Below are 23,552 nucleotides of genomic sequence, written 5' to 3'. Positions count from 1 at the left end.
CCAGTTAAGCTACACTTCCCAGTGTCCCTCCCTCAATCCCTGGCAACATTAAGATTTTGAATATACATGAGTTCTCGTAGTGGCTCAGCAAGTTAAGAACCTGATTAGTATCCTTGAAGATACAGGTTCGATCCCCTGGCCTCTCTCAGTGAGTTGAGGATCAGGTGTTACTGCAAGCTGCAGCGTAGGTCAAAGATGCGACTGGCATCCTGCATTGCTGTGGCTGCTGTGGTGTAGGCTGGCAACTGCAGTTCCTATTTGATCCTTATGGTGGGAACTTTCATATGCTGCAGGTGCTGCCCTAAAAAAAAAAAAAAAAAAAAAAGACTGTACAGATTGTGTCTATTCTGGACATTTCATATAAATGGAGTCATGTTAACATGTGTTCTTTTGTGTCTGACTTTTTTCACTTAGTGTAAGATTTTCAAGATTTACTCACATTGTTGCATGTATCAGTACTTCATTCCTTTTTATGGTTGAACAATATTCCATTGTATGGTTATGCCACATTTCATTTTATTTTTTATTTTTGGCCACACCTACAGCATGTGGAAGTTCTTGGGCCAGGGACCCAAGGTGCTTCAGTGACATCACTAGATCCTTAACCCGTTGAGCCACAAGAGAACTCCCACATTTACAAAAATTCCTTCATCTATTAATGGATGTTAGATTGTTTCTACTTTTTGGTTGTTGTGAATAGTGCTGCTATGACACATTTATGTATAAGCTTTTGTGTTTTCCAGTCTCTTGGGTGTATAACTAGAAGAGGAATTGTTGGGTCATACTGTAACTCCAACTTTATGAACAATGTAATTGTTTTTAATATGTTTTGTATGGTTCTAATGTAAAATAGAAGAAAATTCAGTAGACGGGAAATATTTTCTAAATGTCAGCAATCAGATATGTAAGTTCTAAGATCAATCAGTACTTTAAATATGCTAGATTTGATAATAATCTATGCTCTCAAGAGAAATTTGTGGAATTTTAAGGGAGAGTGAAAGTTGTGAGTTTGGAAAAGAGCCTTCTAGGACTCATAAACAGCAGAGTTTAAGAAGCTATTGACGACCAAAAAAAAAAAAAAAAAAAAAGCCACTGATGACTTGTTCTATGACTTTTCTGAGCATTCTGGCATTCTATAATAGATTCCAGGGTTGATAGAGGAATTTTGCTGTTTGTTTCTTAAACTCCTCCCTGATATTTTTCTTACTTTGCTATATAGATATATTTACTGTTCATAAGGTTCTTGTAAAGCACATTGTTTTTAAAGTCATTTCCTCATTTGTCAGAACTACTTTTCCTCTGTTCAGTCTTTAATTTAGAATTCTCAAGCTTAGTTATAAATTTTCCTAACTTCTAGCTTCTCTCTCAATTTGTTAATAATTTCCTTAAAGGGATCCAAATGAATCATTTTTTTTTAATAACGCAAGTAATTGGATTTTAAAAGAATGACTTTATACTTTTTAGAAAATATACTTTTGTTAAAAAGTTTTAAATTGTAGCAGAAAGTGGGATGCATATGTTAGCTGGTTGTGCTGGAATGGGGGCAGCTGTGGGGGGAAGTAAAGGGAGTTGGGGGAACCTGGATTGGAGGAAGCTGTTCCTGAACTTTAGCACTGCTTTCTGAAACTGGGCAATACTTAACCTGAATGGTTGCAACAGTATCCAAATAGAGTTTGTACTAGTGTGTGACTCAAGAAGCACTATACCAGGTCAGAGTGTTTGACCTACAGTTGTGTCCTTTGAATAAATGCTATGTCAAATTCAAACTAAATGTCAAATTTGTTTTATATAGGTCCCTGTGTCTTTTAGAGAGGCCTTATGTGGGGTTTTAGGGTCACAATTTTCAGGGAAATGCTTTGGAAAAGTAGGTTGACAGTATTTTTTTTCTGAAGAAATTTTACCTTTTTGGGGGGAGTAGGTGGTAAGCCCACGGCATATGGAAGTTCCTAGGCCAGGGATTGAACCAGAGCCAGAGCAGTGACAACACAGGACCCTTAACCACTAGGCCACCAGGGAACTCAAGAAATTTTACTTTTCTAGTCAGTTCAGAAATGACATGCCTTGTGAGTTTGCCTTTCAATAGTGTTAACTTTTGGTCTCATTTTAAGAACTGCTCACCTAGATCTGTCATTAGTGATAAAATTCAGTGATCTATCTTGTTTGAGAGTTGTCAGGTATTTTTAAAATCTGATAGTGTTCTATCCTCCTGAAATCTAATATCATTTGTTTCCTCTTATTAAACAATTCACACAGTTCACAGACTCACATCATACATCAAGACTTTTTTGCAAAAGCTGACCCACTGCAGAAGGCATTGGGCTAAAAACACACACTTACTCATTTAAACTTGAGTTGGCAAGTGACACAAAGCTTTCGGTTTAGTTTAAGATTTTAAAGAAGAAAAGATATTAAATAATTTTGAATGGGATCCCAAACAGAATTTTGGGTGGATGAGGTGAAAGTGAGGGAGCAGAAGCTTTTTTTAAAGAGTGAAAATACTTTATTTTCTCCTAAGCATTTATTCAATATTGGACATAAAATATGATTCATCTACCAGTCTTTATATAGTGCTTTAGATTTTACAAAATATTTTTATGTTTTATCTTGATCTTTTAACTATGAAATAGTTGCTCTTATCTCCACTTAGTCTGTGTCTGTTTCCTCATCTATAAAGTTGACTCATCAGTAAGGTTAGGACGGCTAGTATCAAAGCTGAGACTGGAACCTAGGTTTTCTCTTGTGCATCTCATGCTTTTAAATAAATGGTTCTGTTTTGTGCTTTTACAAGTAACGCATGCTCACAAAAGCACAGTAAAAATACCAGTAACTCATAACTCAGCTGTAATCAGTATGGCTTCCTCCAGCCTTAATGTATATAATTGTAAGTATGTATATTAGTAAATAAAATTGAGTTAATGTGTATTCTGCTTTGTAATATTATTGTTATTTAATGTCAGTTGAGCATATTTCTACACTAATAAGCGTAACTATCATATTTTACTGTGTGTATAGTCCACACAGTCCTCTATTTTTGGTTATTTAGATTATTTCCAATTTTCTATTACAAGTAACACTAGAGTGCATATCTCTACATCTGAATATTTCCTTAGGATAAATTTCTGGAAGAAGAGTTCCTGAATCAAAAGCTGTGAACTGGAGTTCCTATCGTGGCGCAGTGGTTAACGAATCCGACTAGGAACCATGAGGTTGCGGGTTCGGTCCCTGCCCTTGCTCAGTGGGTTAACGATCCGGCGTTGCCGTGAGCTGTGGTGTAGGTTGCAGACGCGGCTCGGATCCAGCGTTGCTGTGGCCCTGGCGTAGGCTGGCGGCTACGTCTCCGATTGGACCCCTAGCCTGGGAACCTCCATATGCCGCGGGAGCCACCCAAAGAAATAGCAAAAAAAAAAGATTTAAAAAAAAAAAAAAAAAAAAGCTGTGAACTTTTGAAAGAGCTCTGATTTAAATATTAGCTTAGGTTCCTTAAGAAAGGTTGTATTCATTTGTGTTTTTCTATTTGCAATGAAATTGTTCTTATTAGCAGCTTATTGTTGATCTTGAGTCTCACATTTAACATTTATAAATTTACTAGTTCTTAAACGGTTGTTTCTGAGGTGCATTAATTTGTAGGTGGTGAATAGTTCTAGAATTGATTAAATTGTTGGTATGATTCCCAAGGACTACAAAATTACTGTAGAAACTTTGCCAGAGACTACAAAAGTGACTTACTACCAAGAGAGCTTTCTGTTGAGGGACCGAGTACTATTTTGACTCAAGTCAATTCCAACACATTTTTGCACTGATTTTTCTTTTTCTCATTTTCAGACTGTTTTGAAGATGGAACTTCTTTTTGTACTGCCTTGACTGTACATTTTGATCTTTCAAGGATGTCATCATCCAGCAGGTTTTTTGACTTATCAGAATTAGTTGTACTGTCCTTTGAGGTAGATGTAAAAGGTTAGCTGTGCTGAATGAGGCAAACAAAAAGTGTTTTTGTTTTTACATCCATGTTTGGATAGCAGTTTTGGATAAGAAAGTAGATTTGAGCTATTTACATAAGAGCTGGGAAACTGTTCATGGCCTCTACGTTGAACACTAATTGGTAATAGAGTCATCGGTGTTTCTGTGAAATGAGGAAGTGTGAATGCGTTGTTTTAAAAAATCTACTTCTCATAGCTCTTGAGTGGCGACGTTAATCTTATTGTTTTTCTTGTTCATGTATACTGAATTCACTAAACAATCAGTGGTCTTGAAGCACATTAGTGTGTTCTATATGTGTAGAATTCTAAACATATTAATTCATTTATAGATCATCCAAATTCAGTGAAGCCATTTAACCTATAACTGTCTTTTATTCTTTTATCAGAATTTCAAATTGAAAAATGATTGGCCCGCCTTTTTGTCAGTGGCTTAAAGGAGAAAAGAATTCTCCAACATTCTAGTCCCTTTGTTAAAACTGAAGTAAAAGGACATGGGCAGTGTTTCTACTCTCTGGATCATTATTGAAACTTCCCTGAAAACACACGTGAGGTTGGATAATAAGGGGAAAGGATAAATTGAGAAGTGGAGCCTTTGCTTCAAAATTAGTTTATGCAGTAAATGTAATATTGTATGTGAAAAATAAAGTATAGCTGTGTCTGTTAAGTTTTACTTTTTTATAAAGAGTTTCTAAAATGCTTTTCTCGGGAGTTCCTGTTGTGGCGCAGCAGAAATGAATCCAACTAGTATTCATGAGGATGCAGGTTTGATCCTTGGCCTCGCTCAGTGGGTTAAGGATCTGGTGTTGCTGTGGTGTAGGCCGGCGGCTACAGCTCCGATTCAACCCCTAGCCTGGGAACTTCCATATGCCATGGGTGCAGCCCTAAAAAGAAAAAAATAAAATAAAATGCTATTCTTCAGTGTGACTTAGAATCCCAGAATTCTTAGATCTTAGAAAAATCTTAGATCTTGGATAAATTCTCGAATTTGTCATCCTGCTCTTTATTTCACAAATGATAAAACTAAAGTTAGAGAAGTGATTTAGATAGTGTCCTACAGCCAGTTGGTGGCTAAATAAATAATAAAAAGCTGTGAGCTGTGTCATTTGCAAGACTCCTTTTTGAAGCTCTTTCCAACCAGCCTTATTTTTTTTTTTTTTTTTTGGTCTTTTTTGTCTTTTGTTGTTGTTGCTCTTTCTTGGGCCGCTTCCTCGGCATATGGAGGTTCCCAGGCTAGGGATCGAATCAGAGCTGTAGCCACCGGCCTAGCCAGAGCCACAGCAACTCGAGATCTGAGCCGCGTCTGCAACCTACACCACAGCTCACGGCAACGCCGGATCGTTAACCCACTGAGCAAGGGCAGGGACCGAACTCGCAACCTCATGGTTCCTAGTCGGATTCATTAACCACTGCGCCACAACAGGAACTCCCCAACCAGCCTTATTTTGACACTGTGAGAGAAGCACCTTGTAGCCAGCTCCCACCCAGGGCATAACACCATGTGCAACTCTAGGATGAGATAATGAGTTCATTCGCTTTTTGGAGTTCTTAGATGAAAGTTGGTATCCCAGAGTGTTGGTGTTCTAACTTATCAAAGTACAGTCGACTGAATTCACATTTACTGGTTGCTTCCTATTAGTCCCTGACATATGCTGTGGAAAAGACCAAGAACAAAACAGACTTTAGCCCTGAAGTTTCACAGTTTGGTACAGAAGGTACTCATGCACAGGAACAGCATAAAAGAATACACACCCATTAGACATTGTGGAAGCATGGAGTCAGGCCTTGAGAGAAGGGTTTTTCAGTTAAATTGAAGCAAGTGAGAAGATTGGTAAGGCTCTCCAGGTTGAGGGATCAGTAAAGGCACAGAAGGAAACTCCCCAAACTATAGCTCTTTTGCCACAAGAGAATAGTTTGGGCAAGCAGAATGGGGATGGGTAGATGGGGTTGAGAATTGATGTTTATAAACAGGTTAAGACCAAATTGTTGAAGGAAACAGTTTCCATGTTGGGTATTGTTTTTGGTTGTTGTTGGTTTGGGTAGAAAGCTATAGAAGATGTTTTTGCTCTTGTTTTGGGTTTAGCTTGGTTGGTTGGTTTTTGGTTTTGTTGGCCGTACCCGAGGCATGTGGAATCAAATCCATGCCACAGCTTTGACACCCGGGATCCTTAACCCATTGTGCCACCAGGGAACTCTTGGTTTGTTTGTTTTTAAAAAGTTAGCGCATTTAGATGGTACAAAATTCAAAAGGGTGCACACAGTGAATTCTCCCTCTCATCCTTGTCTCCTAGCTGCAGAAGTTCCTCTCTCAAAATGAACTGATGTTACCAGTTTCTTGTATATTCCTCATGAGAATGTTCTTGTAAATACAAGTAAGTAAGTGTGTATACATGAAGGGTATTTGACTCAAAGTGTAATATGGACATAGCAATCTTGTTTAAAAAAGATAGGAGGGAGAGCAGAATGCAGAAAATCAGTTAGGAAGCTACTGTAATAGTCTGAGTTAGAATGGGCTTTAACTAGCTAGGGCACTGGAAAGTAGTTGGGCTTCAAACACATTGCAGACATAGAATCAACAGGACTTAGCGATAGTTGGTCTAAGAGGGTGAAGGAAAAAGAGGAATTGAAGTTGATTTTCAGGTTTTGTTTCTGGAAGTTCTAAGATTTCTAGCATAGAAGTGTGCGGTTGGGTGGGCTGCCATTAATCAGATTAGGAAATGCAAGAGAAGAATCAACTCTGGGAATTAAAAACAGGGGCCTGCTTGATACATGAGGCATTTCAGAGGCAGAATCATCTGGCTCACAGGATGCTTGCATCCAGATGTCCTTTATCGAGTCCTGAGTGCTAGGGCAGTGAGTCTTGTTAGAATCACTTGTGCAGTTTGGATTTTCAATTTAATTTTATTAGTTGTTTTTGTTTTTTTGTTTTGGCTATGCCCACAGCATGTGGAAATTCCCAGACCAGGGATCGAATCCACGCTCAGCAATGATAGTGCTGGATCCTTAGCCACTAGGCCACCAGGGAACTCCCCAGTTGGGGTTTTTTATACTTTGCTGGAAGGCCTAGGACTACCCTGGGCATACTGACTCAGGATGTGGGGCTTAGGTTCCACAGGTCATCTCAATGTGCAGTAAGACTTCAGAACAGTGTGCCAGGGACCAGGCCAGCACTTGGAGATGAAAGATGTTACCAATGTGAAAGAGAATTAGCTGGGAAGAGGGTCACAATATGAAGGGGGAGAAAGGGGATGGGAAAGTCATGATTGAGGTGCTGCTATTATTATAGTGACTTAAGGAAGTGGTTAGGCCCACTAACATTTATGTGTTAATAGTTACTATAAGATTTCCTGTTTATTTTTTATTTAAAAAAAAAAAACTATTTTTCTTTTTAACAGCCATGCCTCTAGCATATGAAAATTCCCAGGTTAGGGATAGAATTGGACTTGCAGCTGCTGGCCTGTGCCACAGCCACACCAGATCCTTAACCCACTGAGCAAGGCCAGGGATTGAACCTGCATCCTCACGGACACTATGTTGGGTTCTTATTTGAGCCATAATGGGAACTCCAAGACTCCCTGTTTAAAATGAGAAATTTCTGAGTCTGAACCACAGTACATAGTAGGGAGCAGGCACTCGAGATATTTGTTAAATAAGTTTACTTCATGGTCACTTCTGGAAAAAGAAAACTAATACATTTATTCCAAGTGCAGGCAAATCTTTTATTTTTTGTGTATTTTTTGGAGACAAATACAGATTTGTTCCTTAGTGCTTGAAAATGTTGCTGTTAAATGTTTAATGGAATATTAAACGATGGTGGATACATGACCAGAAAAGCTGAATGGACCACTCATCTTTTAAACATTATTTGTGAGTGGGAAGTGTGTGTGTGTGTGTGTGTGACTGTGTGTGTGTGTGTTCAGGGCCGCACCCTCAGAATATGGAGGTTCCCAGCCTAGGGGGTGAATTGCAGCTGTAGCTGCCAGCCTATACCACACCCCACAGCAACACCAGATCCTTAACCCACTTGAGTGAGGCCAGGAATCAAACCTGTGTCCTCATGAATACTCATCAGATTCGTTTCCACTAAGCCACAATGGGAACTCTGGGAATTGTCTTTTGATTGTGATCATGGACCAGTACTTGTAGAGCTGCAGCCTACGATGATCAAAGGCATTTTTTTTTCTGATTGCTCTTATACTATTATTTGATCTTTTTAAAAGAGACATAACTTTTGTTTATTGCATGTAGGCTATGTGCGGAGTACTGTGATGGGCACTCTTTAACACCATTATTCCTATTCCTCACTCCAGCACTGATGTCCATGAGTTTATTCCCATTTACAGATGAAGATAATGAGGCTCAGAAAGTGACCCAAGACACCCTTGGTATACCTCACCCTAAACGTGGAGCTGGAATTTGAACCCAGACCTGACTCCAAAGCCTGTGCCCTTGTCCACTGTCTGTGCACAGCGTTTTAAGGCAGAAATGATCATTTAAAACTTTGTTTTACTGAGAGGATTTTTTCTGAGTCTCAGTACTATTTAGTTATTACCATTCCTAGGCTAATAATTGGACAAAGTCCCTTCATTAAAGCAAATAAAGGCCTCAGTGGCCTTGTTGAACTAGTCAGTGGACCACAGGAACTTTTGTGGTCTCAGGCCAGCCCTTTCCTTCTTGGGGACTTCCTAAATACCTTGACTTTTCTGCAGTGCATTGCTTGGGTTGATTGCTGGTGAGAGGTTCCTAGCAGGGGTGTGATAGGCATTTACCTGGAGATGAGGTTTTTCTGCTCTTAGAGCTGTAACCTCAACTTTATTACCTGTACTTTATCTGTATTAGTCAAAATTGTAGGGAACTGCCCCGAAGGCATCTCTTCTCAACCTCCTCTGCCACAACCCCTTACATCAGACATTTCTCCATGAATACTGTTCTTTTTATTTATTCATTTATTTTATTTTTTTATTTTTTGTCTTTTGTTGTTGTTGTTGCTATCTCTTGGGCCGCTTCTGCGGCATATGGAGGTTCCCAGGCTAGGGGCTGAGTCAGAGCTGTAGCCACTGGCCTACGCCAGAGCCACAGCAACGAGGGATCCAAGCCGCATCTGCGACCTACACCACAACTCACGGCAACGCCGGATCGTTAACCCACTGAGCAAGGGCAGGGACCAAACCCGCGGCCTCATGATTCCTAGTCAGATTCGTTAACCACTGCGCCATGACGGGAACTCCCTCCATGAATACTGTTCTGATTTCTTCAACTAGATGTAATCTGATCTTCCTTGCTTTTGGCTTTCGTGGTGCATATTTACTTTGTTTTATTAATAGCCATTTATCTTAAACCTCTCCAAACCCCCCTCCCCTACCACAGTCACAATCATTTGATTTTAGGTTCCTCTGGGCAGAAAAATCTTTTTTTTTTTTTCCTTTTTTTTCCTTTTTATGGCTACACCTGCAGCATATGGAAGTTCCTGGGCCAGGGGTCAAATTAGAGCTGCAGCTGAGGCCTGTGCCTCAGCCACAGCCACACCTGATCCAAGCCTCGGGTAACCTTTGCTGCCGCTTGCGGCAACCCCCCCCCCGATCCTTAACCTACTGTATATGAGGTCAGGAATCAAACCTGCATCCTTATAGAGACAACACTGGGTCCTTAACTCACTAAGCCGCAACGGGAACTCTAGGAAATTGTTTATTATATGTACATCCCTTTGGCCCCTTTCACCACAGTGTCTTAACATATAGAAAGTGTTGAGTAAAATGTGTTGAATAACTTTAATATTGAATGTAACCATAAAATGTACTTCTAGTTGGATTTATATAGGTTTTTTGTCATCTCTCCCATAGAGGTAACATGTATTCATTACTGAAAAAATGGGGAAGTGTGGAAAATAAAAAGGAAAAATTGCTGTTCTACCTCCCAAAGATATATTTTTTTTTTTTTTTTGACTTTTTGCTATTTCTTTGGGCCGCTCCCGCGGCATATGGAGGTTCCCAGGCTAGGGGTCGAATCAGAGCTGTAGCCACTAGCCTATGCCAGAGCCACAGCAACGCGGGATCCGAGCCGCATCTGCAACCTACACCACAGCTCACGGCAACGCCGGATCATTAACCCACTGAGCAAGGGTAGGGACCGAACCCGCAACCTCATGGTTCCTAGTCGGATTCGTTAACCACTGCGCCACGACGGGAACTCCCCAAAGATATTTTAAAGAGAAATAAAAAGAGCATTTGTGCCAGGGCTGCATGTGACTCAACCTCTCCCAAAGGGTGATATTTTAGTAAAGGCCAGCTCCTGTTTTTTTAGAGGGGTGAAGAAAGCAGAGTCTTATTTGATATTAGGTCAGGGATATATGGCTTAATTGTTATATATATTAGATTAACCTTTAAGACCGGAATTCTAGATCTTGGAGTTCTCTGGTGGCTCAGTGAGTTAAGTATCCAGTGTTATCATTGCTGTGGCTTGGGTCACTGCTGTGGCATGGGTTTGATCCCTGGCACAGGAACTTCCACATACCATGGGCACAACCAAAGAAAAAAAGATTTCTAAATCTAGTCTTATAAATAGAAAGAAAACTTTTCTCTTAGCTTAAAGGACCAATACAAATAAGCATACATCAGATAGCTGGACTTTAATTGCTGTTACGTTCACAGAAGCCTCAGCTTTAGTAGACACTTTTAAATTTGTAACACACTAAAATCCCTGTCGCTGCTGTTCATGATATACAGTGTGACACCCCCCCATCTCAATGATGTGTCTGTTGCTTCCTCCCATTGCTAACAGTATTTAGCATTTGATGAAGATACTCTGGCAGCTCAGGAAGAAGTTAAGTGACCTTTATCTGTGACTTCAACTTTATAAGATACTCAAGGTCCGCAGCCACATTAAAGCCAAAACACATCTTTCCACATTAAATATTTGGTATTTAAACAAGAAGAACTAAAGTTAGAGGAAGAACATTTTTCTTCTAAAAAGGTTGAATTTAGGAGAGTTCCCATCGTGGCTCAGCGGAAACAAATCTGAGTAGTATTCATGAGGACACAGGTATGATCCCTGGCCTCGCTCAGTGGGTTAAGGATCCATTGTTTCGGTGAGCTGTGGTGTAGGTCGAAGACGTGGCTTGGATCTGGTGTGGCTGTGGCTGTGGTGTAGGCTATCGGCTATGACTCTGATTCAGCCCTTAGCCTGGGAACCTCCATATGTTGCCAGTGCGACCCTAGAAAGACAAAAAAAAAAAAAAAAAAAAAAAAAAAAGGTTGACTTTGAGTTTCTTTACCTTCACACTGTTGCTTCCTAATCCTCTTTTCTGCTGCCCAGAATAGTCTGGAAATTACCGTCTCTAATTAAAGAAGCATTCTGGACAGTAGATGTAAGTGTGTATATGTGTGTGTGTGTGCATTTTAATTTGATTAATTATTAAGTAATGTTTACTAAGCTGTAAAGGAATGTCTATTTTGTTTAGAATTCTAGAACATAAAATGGTCCACTTAAGCCCTGCTTTGTCCTGGATAGTACCTTTTCTTTAGCAGAATTTGAATTTTGCTTATAGGTGGGTTCCCTTTTCATACATTTTACTGCAGAGTTTAACCTTTCTTCCTTCCATCCTTTCAGCTTTTTGCCTCAGCTTGAGTTAGCTGTTCTGCTTAGAGATCTTGAGTTCTTGACATAGACTTGGTCTCTGGAGAAACAGAAGACGCAGGTTTCATTGTGACTAATGTAGAGTGGTTGCTTTGGGGAAACTTCTTGCAAAAGGAATATATCACTTGTTGTTGAAGGAGGAAGAACATCTGTAATCTATATAATTTCATCTCTAGAGAACTGAAAGGAGTGTTAGTCAAAGCAAATTATACTTTTCTGAATAAATCAATTTCTGAATATAGTTTTCCAGTAATCCTTCTTTTTGTTCCCTTTGGGATAATTATCTGCAGATACATTTCACAGTTCTGAATCACAGGGGGAATGTTCTTAATGCCCAAATAGTTGAGGCTTCAGAGTTGTTGATACAAGTGTAATCTGTTACCTTTGATAGAAATTGAGTTTTATACTCTGATCTCATTTTTCTCTAGTTATACTCCTTCATGTTGTGATGCCTCTAGTCAAAGAAGGTTGGCTCTGAGAACACTAGATTATAGTATTTGGAGAAGAGCCTCAGCATCTGAACAGAAGCCAGCTGCAGCACTGCAGTAGACACTGACTAACCAGTTCCTCATTTGATGAACACTTGCTGCACAAAGTGTAAGACCAGATATCCTAATCCCTTGAGTACAGAGGGTCTCCTGCTGCTTTTATTATTCACTCTTGTGAGCCAGCCAAATTCCTTCTCAATTTCCCTTCTGAAGTTTCAGTTCACTATCAAGTACCCATCCTAATAGATAGGAGATGTGTTTCACTGATGGAAAAACAAACCCTGTAGAACCACCTTGCTTCATTAGAGAGAGTATGAGGCTGATTGTAAAATGCCTCAAGATAATCAAAGATGCAGGAAATAAAGCTCTCTTATCTTTGGGTACTACTTAGTATTTGAAATTCTGTCAGCTATTTTTAGATAAAATCAGATTACCAGTTTCTCTTCATTGATACTTAATATTGAAATTTAGTGTTTTGGGGGGAGGCATCACTTTCTTCTGGAAAGTGTTTTGTAACTAAGTGCATGTCAATCTGGAGATGAGTATGGTAGGAAGAGTTTAAGGAGAATGGCAGCCTCATGCTGATGGCTGATAATGGATAATGCTGGCAAAACTCCGGCTAATGTTTGGCTTAGTTCAGAATCTTTTTCAAGGTGAGCCTTTTGCAACTACACAGTTAGGTCGAAGTTGGAAAGAGAATTTTTAAGCTTCCATAATTTCAATTTATCAAACCTTTTTTTCCTTGAACTTTTGGCTTAGGATAAAGCTATTAAGTAAAATTCTGAATTTAATAAAAAGCAAAATGATTTTTTTCAAGTACAGCAAAGTTTTGTTTTTATATGATTATAATAACTAAGACAAAAACAAAAATGTGTTAATTAGAAAAATGAAAATTGGCTATTAAAGAATTTTCTTTTTTATAAAAAGATACATTTAAATGATGGGAAATACACCAGAATTAACTCTGTCTCCTTCTCTCTTAACTCTTCACTTTAGAGAAGCAGTCTATAGAATTATAAGCTTAGGAGTTCTCATCGTGGTTCAGTGGTTAACGAATCCAACTAGGAACCATGAGGTTGAGGGTTTGATTCATTCAGTGGGTTAAGGGTCCAGCATTGCCGTGAGCTGTGGTGTAGGTCGCAGACACGGCTCGGATCCTGAGTTGCTGTGGCTCTGGCGTAGGCCTAGGCCGGTGGCTACAGCTCCAATTAGACCCCTAGCCTGGAAACCTCCATATGCTGTGGGTTCAGCCCTAAAAAGACAAAAGAAAAATGTTAAATAAAAATCATAAATATTTTCTAGTTGGCTGTTTTCTATTTTGTAAAACTTAACATTTCCAGTTGTAAATGGTACCACTAAAGGAATTTTCTGTGCCTTACAGTTTCCTCTCAGCCTTTTGCTCAGCTATTTCAGATATGTAACCATTATCTTAATCTAATAATGGTTTTAATTGGATTTGGGGTCAAGGAAACACTTAAGCTAGACATGTGCTGACAGAATGTTATTAATGGAGACATAAGATCATTACAGTGAGTTAAAGGAAATAGCTTTTATATTCAGTGCAAACTATCTTGGTATTCAAAGTCTTTCCAGTTCAGTCTACCTTTTCAGCTTCACTTCTTTTTACTTCTAAAGAAATTATATCATTCTGCCAAATTGAATTACTTGGCTTTTCTTTAATCAGTTATGTCTGTGTTTATAATTTGATGCCTAGAGCAAGATGCAATTCACAAATGAGCTCTTTGTGGATAGAAATTCTCATTTCTAAGATAAGAGCCCCCTTAACTCCTTAAAGTTTTTGTTCTATTCTTTCTGAGCACCCAGTCCACCCTGTGGTGTTGGTTCTGGACCTTTATCAAAGATCTGGACCTGATTGTCCTCCCAGCTGCAAACTCTTAGTTCCAAACTTTATACAGAAACTTTCCACAAAAATGCTCTGCTGGTACCTGAAACTCAACATACCTGAGACAGATTTCAGTATTTTTTAAAGGCATTTTTCACCCCCATCCTAACTGGGGAATCATCTAATCACTACTTATTCCTGAAATCCAGAAACCTGTTGATATAAAATGTATTGATATAGAGCCCAGGGGTCTTTTTGTCCTTTGTATTTCCAGTGATTGTCTACTCTATTTTTCATTATCTCTAACCTAAAATCTTGCAAGAAATGGCTGACCTCTTACCTCTCTGAACCCATTCTCCACTGCATTTTCCAAAATATAAATTGGGTTATGTCACTTCCACCCAGAAACCTTAAGTTTTTATTGTCTGTTGCAGTGCGCTTCAGTAAAAATATATTGTAAATTATACATGCAATTAAATATTCTAGTAGCCACATTTTAAAAAGTAAAACAAAACAGACGATGTTAATTTCAATTACTATATTTATTTAACCCAGTATACCTAAAATGTTTCCGCATGTTCATAATGAAACTAAGACATTTTACAATTGGGGGGGTACTATGTTTTTGGAATCCAGAGTGTATTTTACATTTAACAGCACATCTCAACCTAAACTAGCCACATTTCAAACTGAATAGCCACTTGTGGCTAGTTGTTCCCCTTAATTACTTCTTTCCTGCCTGTGGAAATCTGACTTACCTTCCAGGGCTAGATCTGAAGTCACTCCTCAGTGAAAGCTTGCTCCATTCTCACAGTGCACATAAGCATTAACCACTTGCTCTTGATGCTTCTGTAGCAGCATTTATGGGAGCCATTTCTCTAGTTCTTCTGTGAGTGAGCAGTCTAGTTGCCTACTAGGAGGTGAGCTTCTTAGAGGTGATCTGTGTCTCCCTCAGCCTCTTATTTCCTAGTGCTCATTGAGCCTTCATTTGCTCTTATGGGTATTTTTATCCTTTGCTGTTTGTTATCTTCAAGATCTGAAGTATCCTGTCCTTTAACAGTTGTTTTCTTTCCTCTGAATGAAATTTCTCTTTATATCTGGATCAGTTCCATGTTTAAAAGGTGTTCTCTCTGGATCGAAGCTTTTGCTTATGCAAGAGAGGAAATATTCATCTTGTAGAAATAACTGCCTAATATGAATTAAACTAGGTTTCAGATGTAGGTTATTCTGGTTTTAGCCTGATTCTAATCCCAAATACAACTATTCCTGTTATATAACTTGTTTTTTGTAAGTAAATTATGTATACTAAGACTGTTTTTCCCCCACAGCCTTATTGAAAAGTTGATATGCTTTTTGAATCTCTTTTGCCCCTAAAGAGATTTGGCCAATGGAGTTTTGTCTGGGTTCTTTTTCCCATATAGGAGCAAACAGGTGCCTGAAAGGTTACACTCTATTCTGGGAGAGATCTGATTAATGTTGAAGGGCTGTGCCAGGTCAGACTCTGTAACATGCTGACAGATTATTTAGTGTGTGCCAGGATCAACTCTCAACATTATCTCAGGTTTTAATGGTTTTCTTGTGAAGGGCTTTTGTAGATGAAACCAGTTTGTATTTAAAGTTAATTGTAGCTCTGATCAGAAACTAGATAAGGAGAAATTCTTTCCTCGAGCAAGCAGTGGTTTGAAAAGAATGAATGATTCATCAGATGGAGATGCATGGACTATAATTGCATTTTGTGTTCAGACACAAATTGTTGCATTTAAAATTGTGGTAAAAGAGTTCCCACTGTGGCACGGTGGGTTAAGAATCTGACTGCACCAGCTCAGGTCACAGCTGATGCTCAGATTCAGTCCTTGGCCTGGGAACTTCCATAAGCTGAGGGTGCAACCATAAAAATAAAATAAAATATCGTGGTAAAATCTTACCCATGGTGAAGAATTCCTCAAAAGAAGTTCCTATTAAACTATCCTAAATTTTCAGAAGAATTTCTAGATATCCTTTCAACTACTTGAAAAACACACAGAAGTGATACTTCTTCCTGGTGCAGTAGACCTCAGGCATCCCTGAGACTTCTCTTTCCCCTAGTCTGACTTTACTGCCACCATATCATGACTGCACTACTGAGATAGTCTCCTGACTCATTCCCATTTTCGCTTTTGCTCTCCACACAGCAGGCAAAAGGATCTTTTTTCTTTTTCTTATCATTATTTCTACTTAAACTTTACATAATGGAAAATTTCAAATACATATCAAAGTAGAGGGATAAATGTATCTCATTAAGCTTTAATTATCTGTTCATAGCCAGTCTTGTTATCTATTCTGTTACTCCCCTGCCCTACTCCCTATTATTTGGGAAAAAAAATCCCAGACTTTATATTATCTAATCATCTTATTTGGATTGCCCTAAAGTGAAATTTTGCCTATTGGTTGGTGACAAAATTGGAAAAGATTGCTACCCCAGTAGTGATAAGGTATTTGCCACCCTCTTTACTGTCTTCTAATTCTCTTTCCTCTCGTTTTTTTCAAGATGTGTTCCATTTCTGTTTGATAAGTGCCATCACCAGAAAAATAGTTTCATGTGGCCATTTCATGTTAAGCCGGTTTTTCAGGGATACATATGTAGGCACTGTCCTACTTTTATATCAAATATGATCTTTAAAGTGTGTGTGAAGGTTGAATCACAAAAAAATATAAATTTATGTCAATTGTATTTCAAAACCAAACTCATGGAAAAAGAAATCAGATTTGTTGTTATCAGAGGCAGGAGTAGGGGAGGGGGAATTGGATGAAGGCAATCAAAAGATACAAACAGCCCAAAGAAATAGCAAAAAGCCAAAAATAAAAAAAAAAAAAAAATTAAAAAAAAAAATAGGGAGTTCCCGTCGTGGCGCAGTGGTTAACGAATCCGACTAGGAACCATGAGGTTGTGGGTTCGATCCCTGCCCTTGCTCAGTGGGTTAACGATCCGGCGTTGCCGTGAGCTGTGGTGTAGGTTGCAGACGCGGCTCGGATCTCGCATTGCTGTGGCCCTGGCGTAGGCTGGCGGCTACGTCTCCGATTCGACCCCTAGCCTGGGATCCTCCATATGCCGCGGGAGCGGCCCAAAGAAATAGCAAAAAGCCAAAAATAAAAAATAAAAATTAAAAAAAAAAGATACAAACATCCAGTGATAAGGTAAGTACTAGGCATATCACATACAGCATGATAAATATGACTACCACTACTGTGTGTTATATATGAAAGTAGTTAAGAGCAAATCCTAGGAGTTCTCATTACAAGGAAAAATGTTTTAATTTTTTATCTACATAAGATGATGGATATTCACTAAACTTATTGTGATTATCACTTCATAAGTCATTATGCTGTATACCTTAAAATTTTACAGTGCTGTATGTCAATTATATCTCAGTAAAACTGGAAGAAAAAATGTAAATGTGTATGTGAGGAGGATGTTTCATGCTCAGAAACAATTAAAAATTATAAATTCCCTAATTAATATTTTTTATAAAATCAACACATGCTCATTATAAAAATAAAATTTAATACAGAACAGAATGAAATAAAAGGCTAAACTCTCATTTCTTCACAGATCACTTTCAGTCCTCTATTTCCAAAACAACTACTGTTATTCTTTTTTTTTTTCTTTTTTTTGGTCTTTTTAGGGCCAAACCCACAGCATATAGAAGTTCCCAGGCCAAGGGTCAAATACGAGCTGCAGCTGTCGGCCTAGACCACACAGCTCACAGCAAGGCTGGATCCTTAACCCACTGAGCAAGGCCAGGGATCAAACCCAAGTCTTTATGGATACTAGTCGGGTTTATTAACCACTGAGCCATGACGGGAGCTCCCTATTATTATTTCTTATAGATCATTCCAGAAAGGCTCATTTATGGTCATTTAAAACTTTAATAATGGGAGTTCCTGTCGTGGCTCAGTGGTTAATGAATCCGACTAGGAACCATGAGGTGGTGGGTTCGATTCCTGGCCTTGCTTAGTGGGTTAAGGATCCGGCGTTGCCGTGAGCTGTAGTGTGGGTCGAAGATGTGGCTCGGATCCCACGTTTCTATGGCTCTGGTGTAGGCCGGTGGCTACAGCTCGGATTAGACCCCTAGTCTGGGAACCTCCATATGCCGCAGGTGCAGCCCTAGAAAAAGACAAAAAGACAAAACAAACAAAAAAAACTTTAATAATGTATATATCTGACACTTTAGTTCTCTCAGTTTGAATCCAGTAGACAGAAATTGATTTTAATAGCATTTTTAATTACTTAGTTACATTTATAGTTGTACAATGATCATCACAACCAGATTTTATAACATTTCCATCCCAAAGCCCCAGCGCCTCCCCCTACCCCCCAACCTGTCTCCTTTGGAAACCATGAGTTTTTCAAAGTCTGGGAGTCAGTATCTGTTCTACAAAGAAGTTCATTGTGTCCTTTTTTAAGATTCCATCTAGTATCTATGAAGACATGGGTTCGATCCCTGGCCTCTCTCAGTGGGTTAAGGATCCGGTATTGCCATGAGCTGTAGTGTATATTGCAGACTCAGCTCAGATCCCACATTGCTGTGCTTGCCGTGTAGGCCGATGGCTACAGCTCCAGTTTGACCCTAGCCTGGGAATTTCCATATACTGTGGCTGTGGCCCTAAAAAGACAAAAAATAAAATAAAATAAAATATAAAAAGAGTAGTTCCTGTTGTGGCTCAGCGGTAATGAACCCAACTAGTATCCATGAGGACGCAGGTTCAATCTCTGGCCCTGCTCAGTGGGTTAAGGATTCAGTGTTAACATTGAGCTGCGGTGTAGTTAGCAGACTCGGCTCGGATCTGGAATTGCTGTGGTTATGGCATAGGCTTGCAGCTGCAGCTCTGGTTTGACTCCTAGCCTGGGAATTTCCACATACCGTGGGTCCAGCCCTAAAAAAGAAAGGGGAAAAAAGCTATTAACAGATAAAAAAAAAAATAAAAAGAAACAGGTGACATTAATTTTAATAATGTATTCTCTTTAGTACTTTATATCTAAAGTATTAGTTCAGTGTGTAATCAATATAAAAATTAATGAAGTATTTTATCCTTTTTTTCCACACTGAGTTTTCAAAAATCCAGTGTGTGTTTTATACTTAGAACACTTGGATTGAGTATGAGTCGGATCAGCCACATTTCTAGTGCTCATTAGTGACACGTGGTAGTGGCTGTTATACTGGATAGTGCAATCCTGTACAGCATACTGATGGTCTCTGAGGCCCAAGGAAAGGGGATGGGATATAGTCTTAACTTTGTTGTCTCTTTCACAGTTATTGGCCAATATTTATTTATTTATTTATTTTAAAGATACTTCCTCATTTTATTATTTTTTTATTTATTTTTATTTTTATTTTTTTTATTTTCCCACTGTACAGCAAGGGGGTCAGGTTATCCTTACATGTATATTGGCCAATATTTAAAGTTAAAAGTTTGCTGCTTTTGGTATTCTTAATGATGCTTTTTGGTAATTCTTAGTGATAGCCGGTTCTGGCTGAATTGTATTCTCACTAGCATCAACACTTTCCTAAAAAATCAATTTTCATTCTTATAAAATATAGCAAAGATTAATAATACAAATACGTCTGTGCAAAAATGAAAATCCTTGTGAACTCTTAACTCTTGGCTGGTGGGCAGTGCCACTCTGGTAGCTCACATGTTTATTCATCAGTATACAAAAGATGAAATTCTAAGTAGAGAATGTGGCTTAGGAGTATTAGTGTATAATACTTTAAACCTGAGCACCTTATATTCTCTGTTTTGGGGTAAATATATGTACGAATATATAGAAACATTACTAGGAAGATAGAGGTAAAATTTTCTGAGACATTGGTTAAGAGTATTCTTTAAATGTAATTTTCTTTCTTTTTTTTTTTTTTAAGGGGTTGCAGATGGTGTAGGAGGATGGAGAGACTATGGAGTTGATCCATCTCAGTTCTCAGGGACTTTAATGCGGACATGTGAACGGTTAGTAAAAGAAGGACGGTTTGTCCCAAGTAACCCCATTGGAATCCTCACCACAAGCTACTGTGAGTTGCTGCAAAACAAAGTACCTTTGCTTGGTAAGTAGATATCCTATGTGTTTTCCTCTCTAAAGAAGCCAAGAGATAATTAACAACAAAACCAAGAAAATCACTTACCAGCACAGCTCTTTTTCTGAGGCTCTTTCTGTTATATTAAGCAGTTTGATAGAGAAATTGTGGGTTACACCAGAATACTTAATACTGCTGGAATAGGTACAACTGCTTTGGAAAACAATTTTGAATTACAGAATAAAGTTAAATATGAACCAGTACCAGCAGTTCCATTTCTGGGTCTATACCCTAGACTAGAGAAACTCTTGCATATCTCTTGTCAAGAGATAGGTACAAGAGTGTTCATAGCAATATTATAATAGCAGAAAACTGGAGACTGGAGTTCCCATTGTGGCTCAGCAGAAACAAATCTGACCAGTATCCATGAGGACACAAGTTCGATCCCTGGCCTCGCTCAGTGGGTTAAGGATCTGGCATTGCTGTGACCTATGGTGAAGGTCGCAGGCATGGCTCAGATCCCACATTGCTGTGGGTATGGTGAAGGACAGTGACTACAGCTCTGATTCATCCCCTAGCCTGGGAACCTCCATGTACCGAGTGAGCAGCCTTAAAAAGACAAAAAATAAAGAAAACCGCATTTATAGTAGAAAAACACATTTTGTAAAGGATAAGTTAGCCTGCATGCCTAACTAAGGAACGTGTTGATGAGGGAAAAGAGAACATTGCAGAATACCACCTAACAGTCTAATTCCGTATATTTCAAATTCAGAAACATAAGCAAGTAAAACCACATTGTTTAGGGATTCTAAAATACGATAAAAGAAGAAAGAAAAGCAAGTGGTTATATAATCAAGGTAGTGAGTCTCTCCTAGGGAGGAAGAAAAGGGATGAGGTCTGTGAGGTCTGGCATGTAAAATTTAGTTGATTACCCATGGAGAGTTCAGGTTGCAAATATGCTCCCTAACTGCTAGCAGTTAGCATTTAGTCTATATAGATCTGTGTTAATCTTATATTAGAAGATTTACAAGTACCTAGTGTTTATCTGGTATGCTAATAGAGCATTCTTTGGCCAAGCTTCTACATTTGTTTGGTAAATAGTTTCTTGGGAATTTACCCAGCAACTTACCCAGCCTTCTAAGCAGGCTTTCAGAAAGGGTGTTATTAAGTTTCTGCTAATTGCCAGCATCTCTCTGGTTACTAGAAGGTCTTCCTTCCAGTCACCGTGCACATTTAAAATCAGCCTCTGTTCAGTGTTAATGGAGATCTCTACGTTGTAGGATTTTGCCTTCAATTTAAAACCTTTGTTAGAAGGGATTCTTTTTAACCGTGCTACCATCTTCTGTCTTCTCTGTGCTGTGATTAACCACTTGTTTTTCTAACTGAAGAGAAATCTCGAAATTACCACTTTGTCATAATTTGCTATTTTGGATGTGTGGTCTTGAGCTTGCCTAGTACTGTAGAACATCCTAGGTTCTATTTCTAGCACCTGTCAACTTGCCATATGACTTTGGGCAAACCACTTAACCTCTGACCCCCTTGTTTCATATGTTAACCAAATAAATCTTTTTTGTGAAAAGCAATGAATTGAAGTTTCTTGCAGTACTCAGAAACATGCTGAGGGAAAAGAGGACATTGCAAGATAGACACAGAGAGTATATAGACATGGATACCAGGGCCCAACTCATGCACGTTCTCATGAGTCTTCTGCAGACTCCCTCCACCCCCCCATGCAGTACATTTACTGTGACCTGGGATAACCAGTTACAAAACAACTGTCCTGACTTTGTACTTTGAAAATTTTGTTTTTTGCTATTTTCCCCTTATTCCTACTTTTTTCTCCTGTTTACCTTCATGTAACTGGAAGATCTTAATAAGTTTAAGGACACATTAGAAGTTTTCTTACATTGAATATTATAATTACCTCTTCCTCTAAAAGATACAGTGAAATAATCCTTTGTTACCATGTTTGACCTGTGTACACTTTTCTCTTACCTTATCTGCTCATCTCTAAACTATTTGTAACTAAAACTCAAACATATTTGACAAAGACAGTCTGCTGAATTTTACTGAACTTCAGCTATAATTGCAAATAATAACTTTATAAGAGTAATCCTTTTTTAAAAATTCTACAATTGCTAAAAAGCCTATGACATAATTCCAATATAAAAGGCAAGCTGAGGCGTTCCCATGGTGGCTCAATGGAAACAAATCTGACTAGCAGCTATGAGGACGAAGGTTCAATCCCCTGGCCTTGTGGTTAAGGACCCGGTGTTGCCGTGAGCTCTGGTGTAAGTTGCAGACGTGGCTCGGATCCCACGTTGCTGTGGCAGTGGTGTAGGCCAGCAGTTACAGCTCCGATTCGACCCCTAGCTTGGGAACCTTCATATGCCTTGTGTCTGGCCCTAAAAAGACAAAAATAAATAAGTAAAAGGTAAGCTGATAGCTGCAACCAGTTGTTTCTTGAGAATTTCTAGCTGCTTTTAGATCTGGGTTGGCGTTACAGGCTACTTGTTGACATATTTCCTCAGAAACCCTTTAGTAGATTAGTCTTATGAAGTCAACATATCTTAAGCTTTGAGGGATCAGTCCTGGTAAGGTTATCCCTTTTTTTTTTTTTTGCTGCAGGAGACGTAGTGGTGGTTTACAAAATAAGGGGACAGGTGATAAAAGCATTTCCATTTTTGCCAACAGATTTGCTCGGGACCTGTCTGGATTACTCAGTCAACAGAACATCCAACACTGTCATTCTTAACACTCTTTTCTTCTTCTTTGCCTATTTGTTCCTCTCCACACATGTAAGAAAGATGAACTCTTCTCTCAGTATTAGGCTGTCAGAGCCTGAGCCGTGTGCACACATCAGTAATTTGAAGAGGCAGAGGAAAAGTATACACACTACAAGCCCTGATGATTCTGTGAGGCCCCGCTTCCCTTCTTTGGTGCTGCTTTGCGTATTAAAGCTCTGCCTCTCATGCACAGGACCATTTTGATTCTCACACAGTAGGATACTGCCACAAGGGTAGCAAAATGATAGCCTCGGTTTGTGAGTAAGTAATAATGAATCAATGCAAGTCCTTCCTGCAGCACAATATTCAAGACTGTGCTACTCATCTGTCATTTTTCTTCTCAGTTAAATTAACCCCATCATCTTTCAGAAGATCTTTTGTGTGGTGATTGTATTAATGATGTAAATGATTAGAGTTTTTGTGCATTGTGTTAGGAAGGAGGGGTATTTGGTGATTTTAGCTCTAAATATAAACTATGGAGTAGGTTCTCTGACAGCATGGCCCATTAGTTACAGTACCTTTTTCTTTGACAATTAATGGATAGGGACTTATATATTTAATTAAGCTTGGCATTAAAGTGTCAGATTTGTACCCATCTAGTGTAGGTAACAAGCAAATAGAATTTTTGAACATTACATTGAGACAAATGCTTATATTTAAGGCTTTTGGAGGGGGTGGATTTTGTTTTGTTTTTTGTTTTTTTGTTTTTTGTTTGTTTTTTTTCTTTTTAGGGCCACAACCATGGCATATGGAGGTTCCCAGGCTAGGGGTCAAATCAG

At 38.8% G+C, this 23,552-nt stretch overlaps 1 protein-coding gene across 1 annotated transcript in view; it reads left to right on the top strand.

Annotated features, from left to right (window-relative positions):
- Window positions 1–23,552, top strand: part of PPTC7 (protein phosphatase targeting COQ7) — a 41,166-nt gene that overhangs the window by 4,975 nt on the left and 12,639 nt on the right. The window contains exon 2 of the mRNA XM_003132884.5: window positions 19,838–20,017. Coding sequence (XP_003132932.2) covers window positions 19,838–20,017 — 180 coding nt within the window. The remainder of the gene's footprint in view (window positions 1–19,837; window positions 20,018–23,552) is intronic.

Source organism: Sus scrofa, chromosome 14 (genome assembly GCF_054392235.1).
Source record: "Sus scrofa isolate SSC_HxYL_T2T_F1_AM1 chromosome 14, Sscrofa_HxYL_maternal_Yorkshire_Landrace_v2.0, whole genome shotgun sequence".
Classification (NCBI taxonomy): Eukaryota; Metazoa; Chordata; class Mammalia; order Artiodactyla; family Suidae; genus Sus; species Sus scrofa.
The sequence above is the reverse complement of the archived record's forward strand: the minus strand, read 5'-3'. Positions and strand labels throughout refer to the sequence as shown.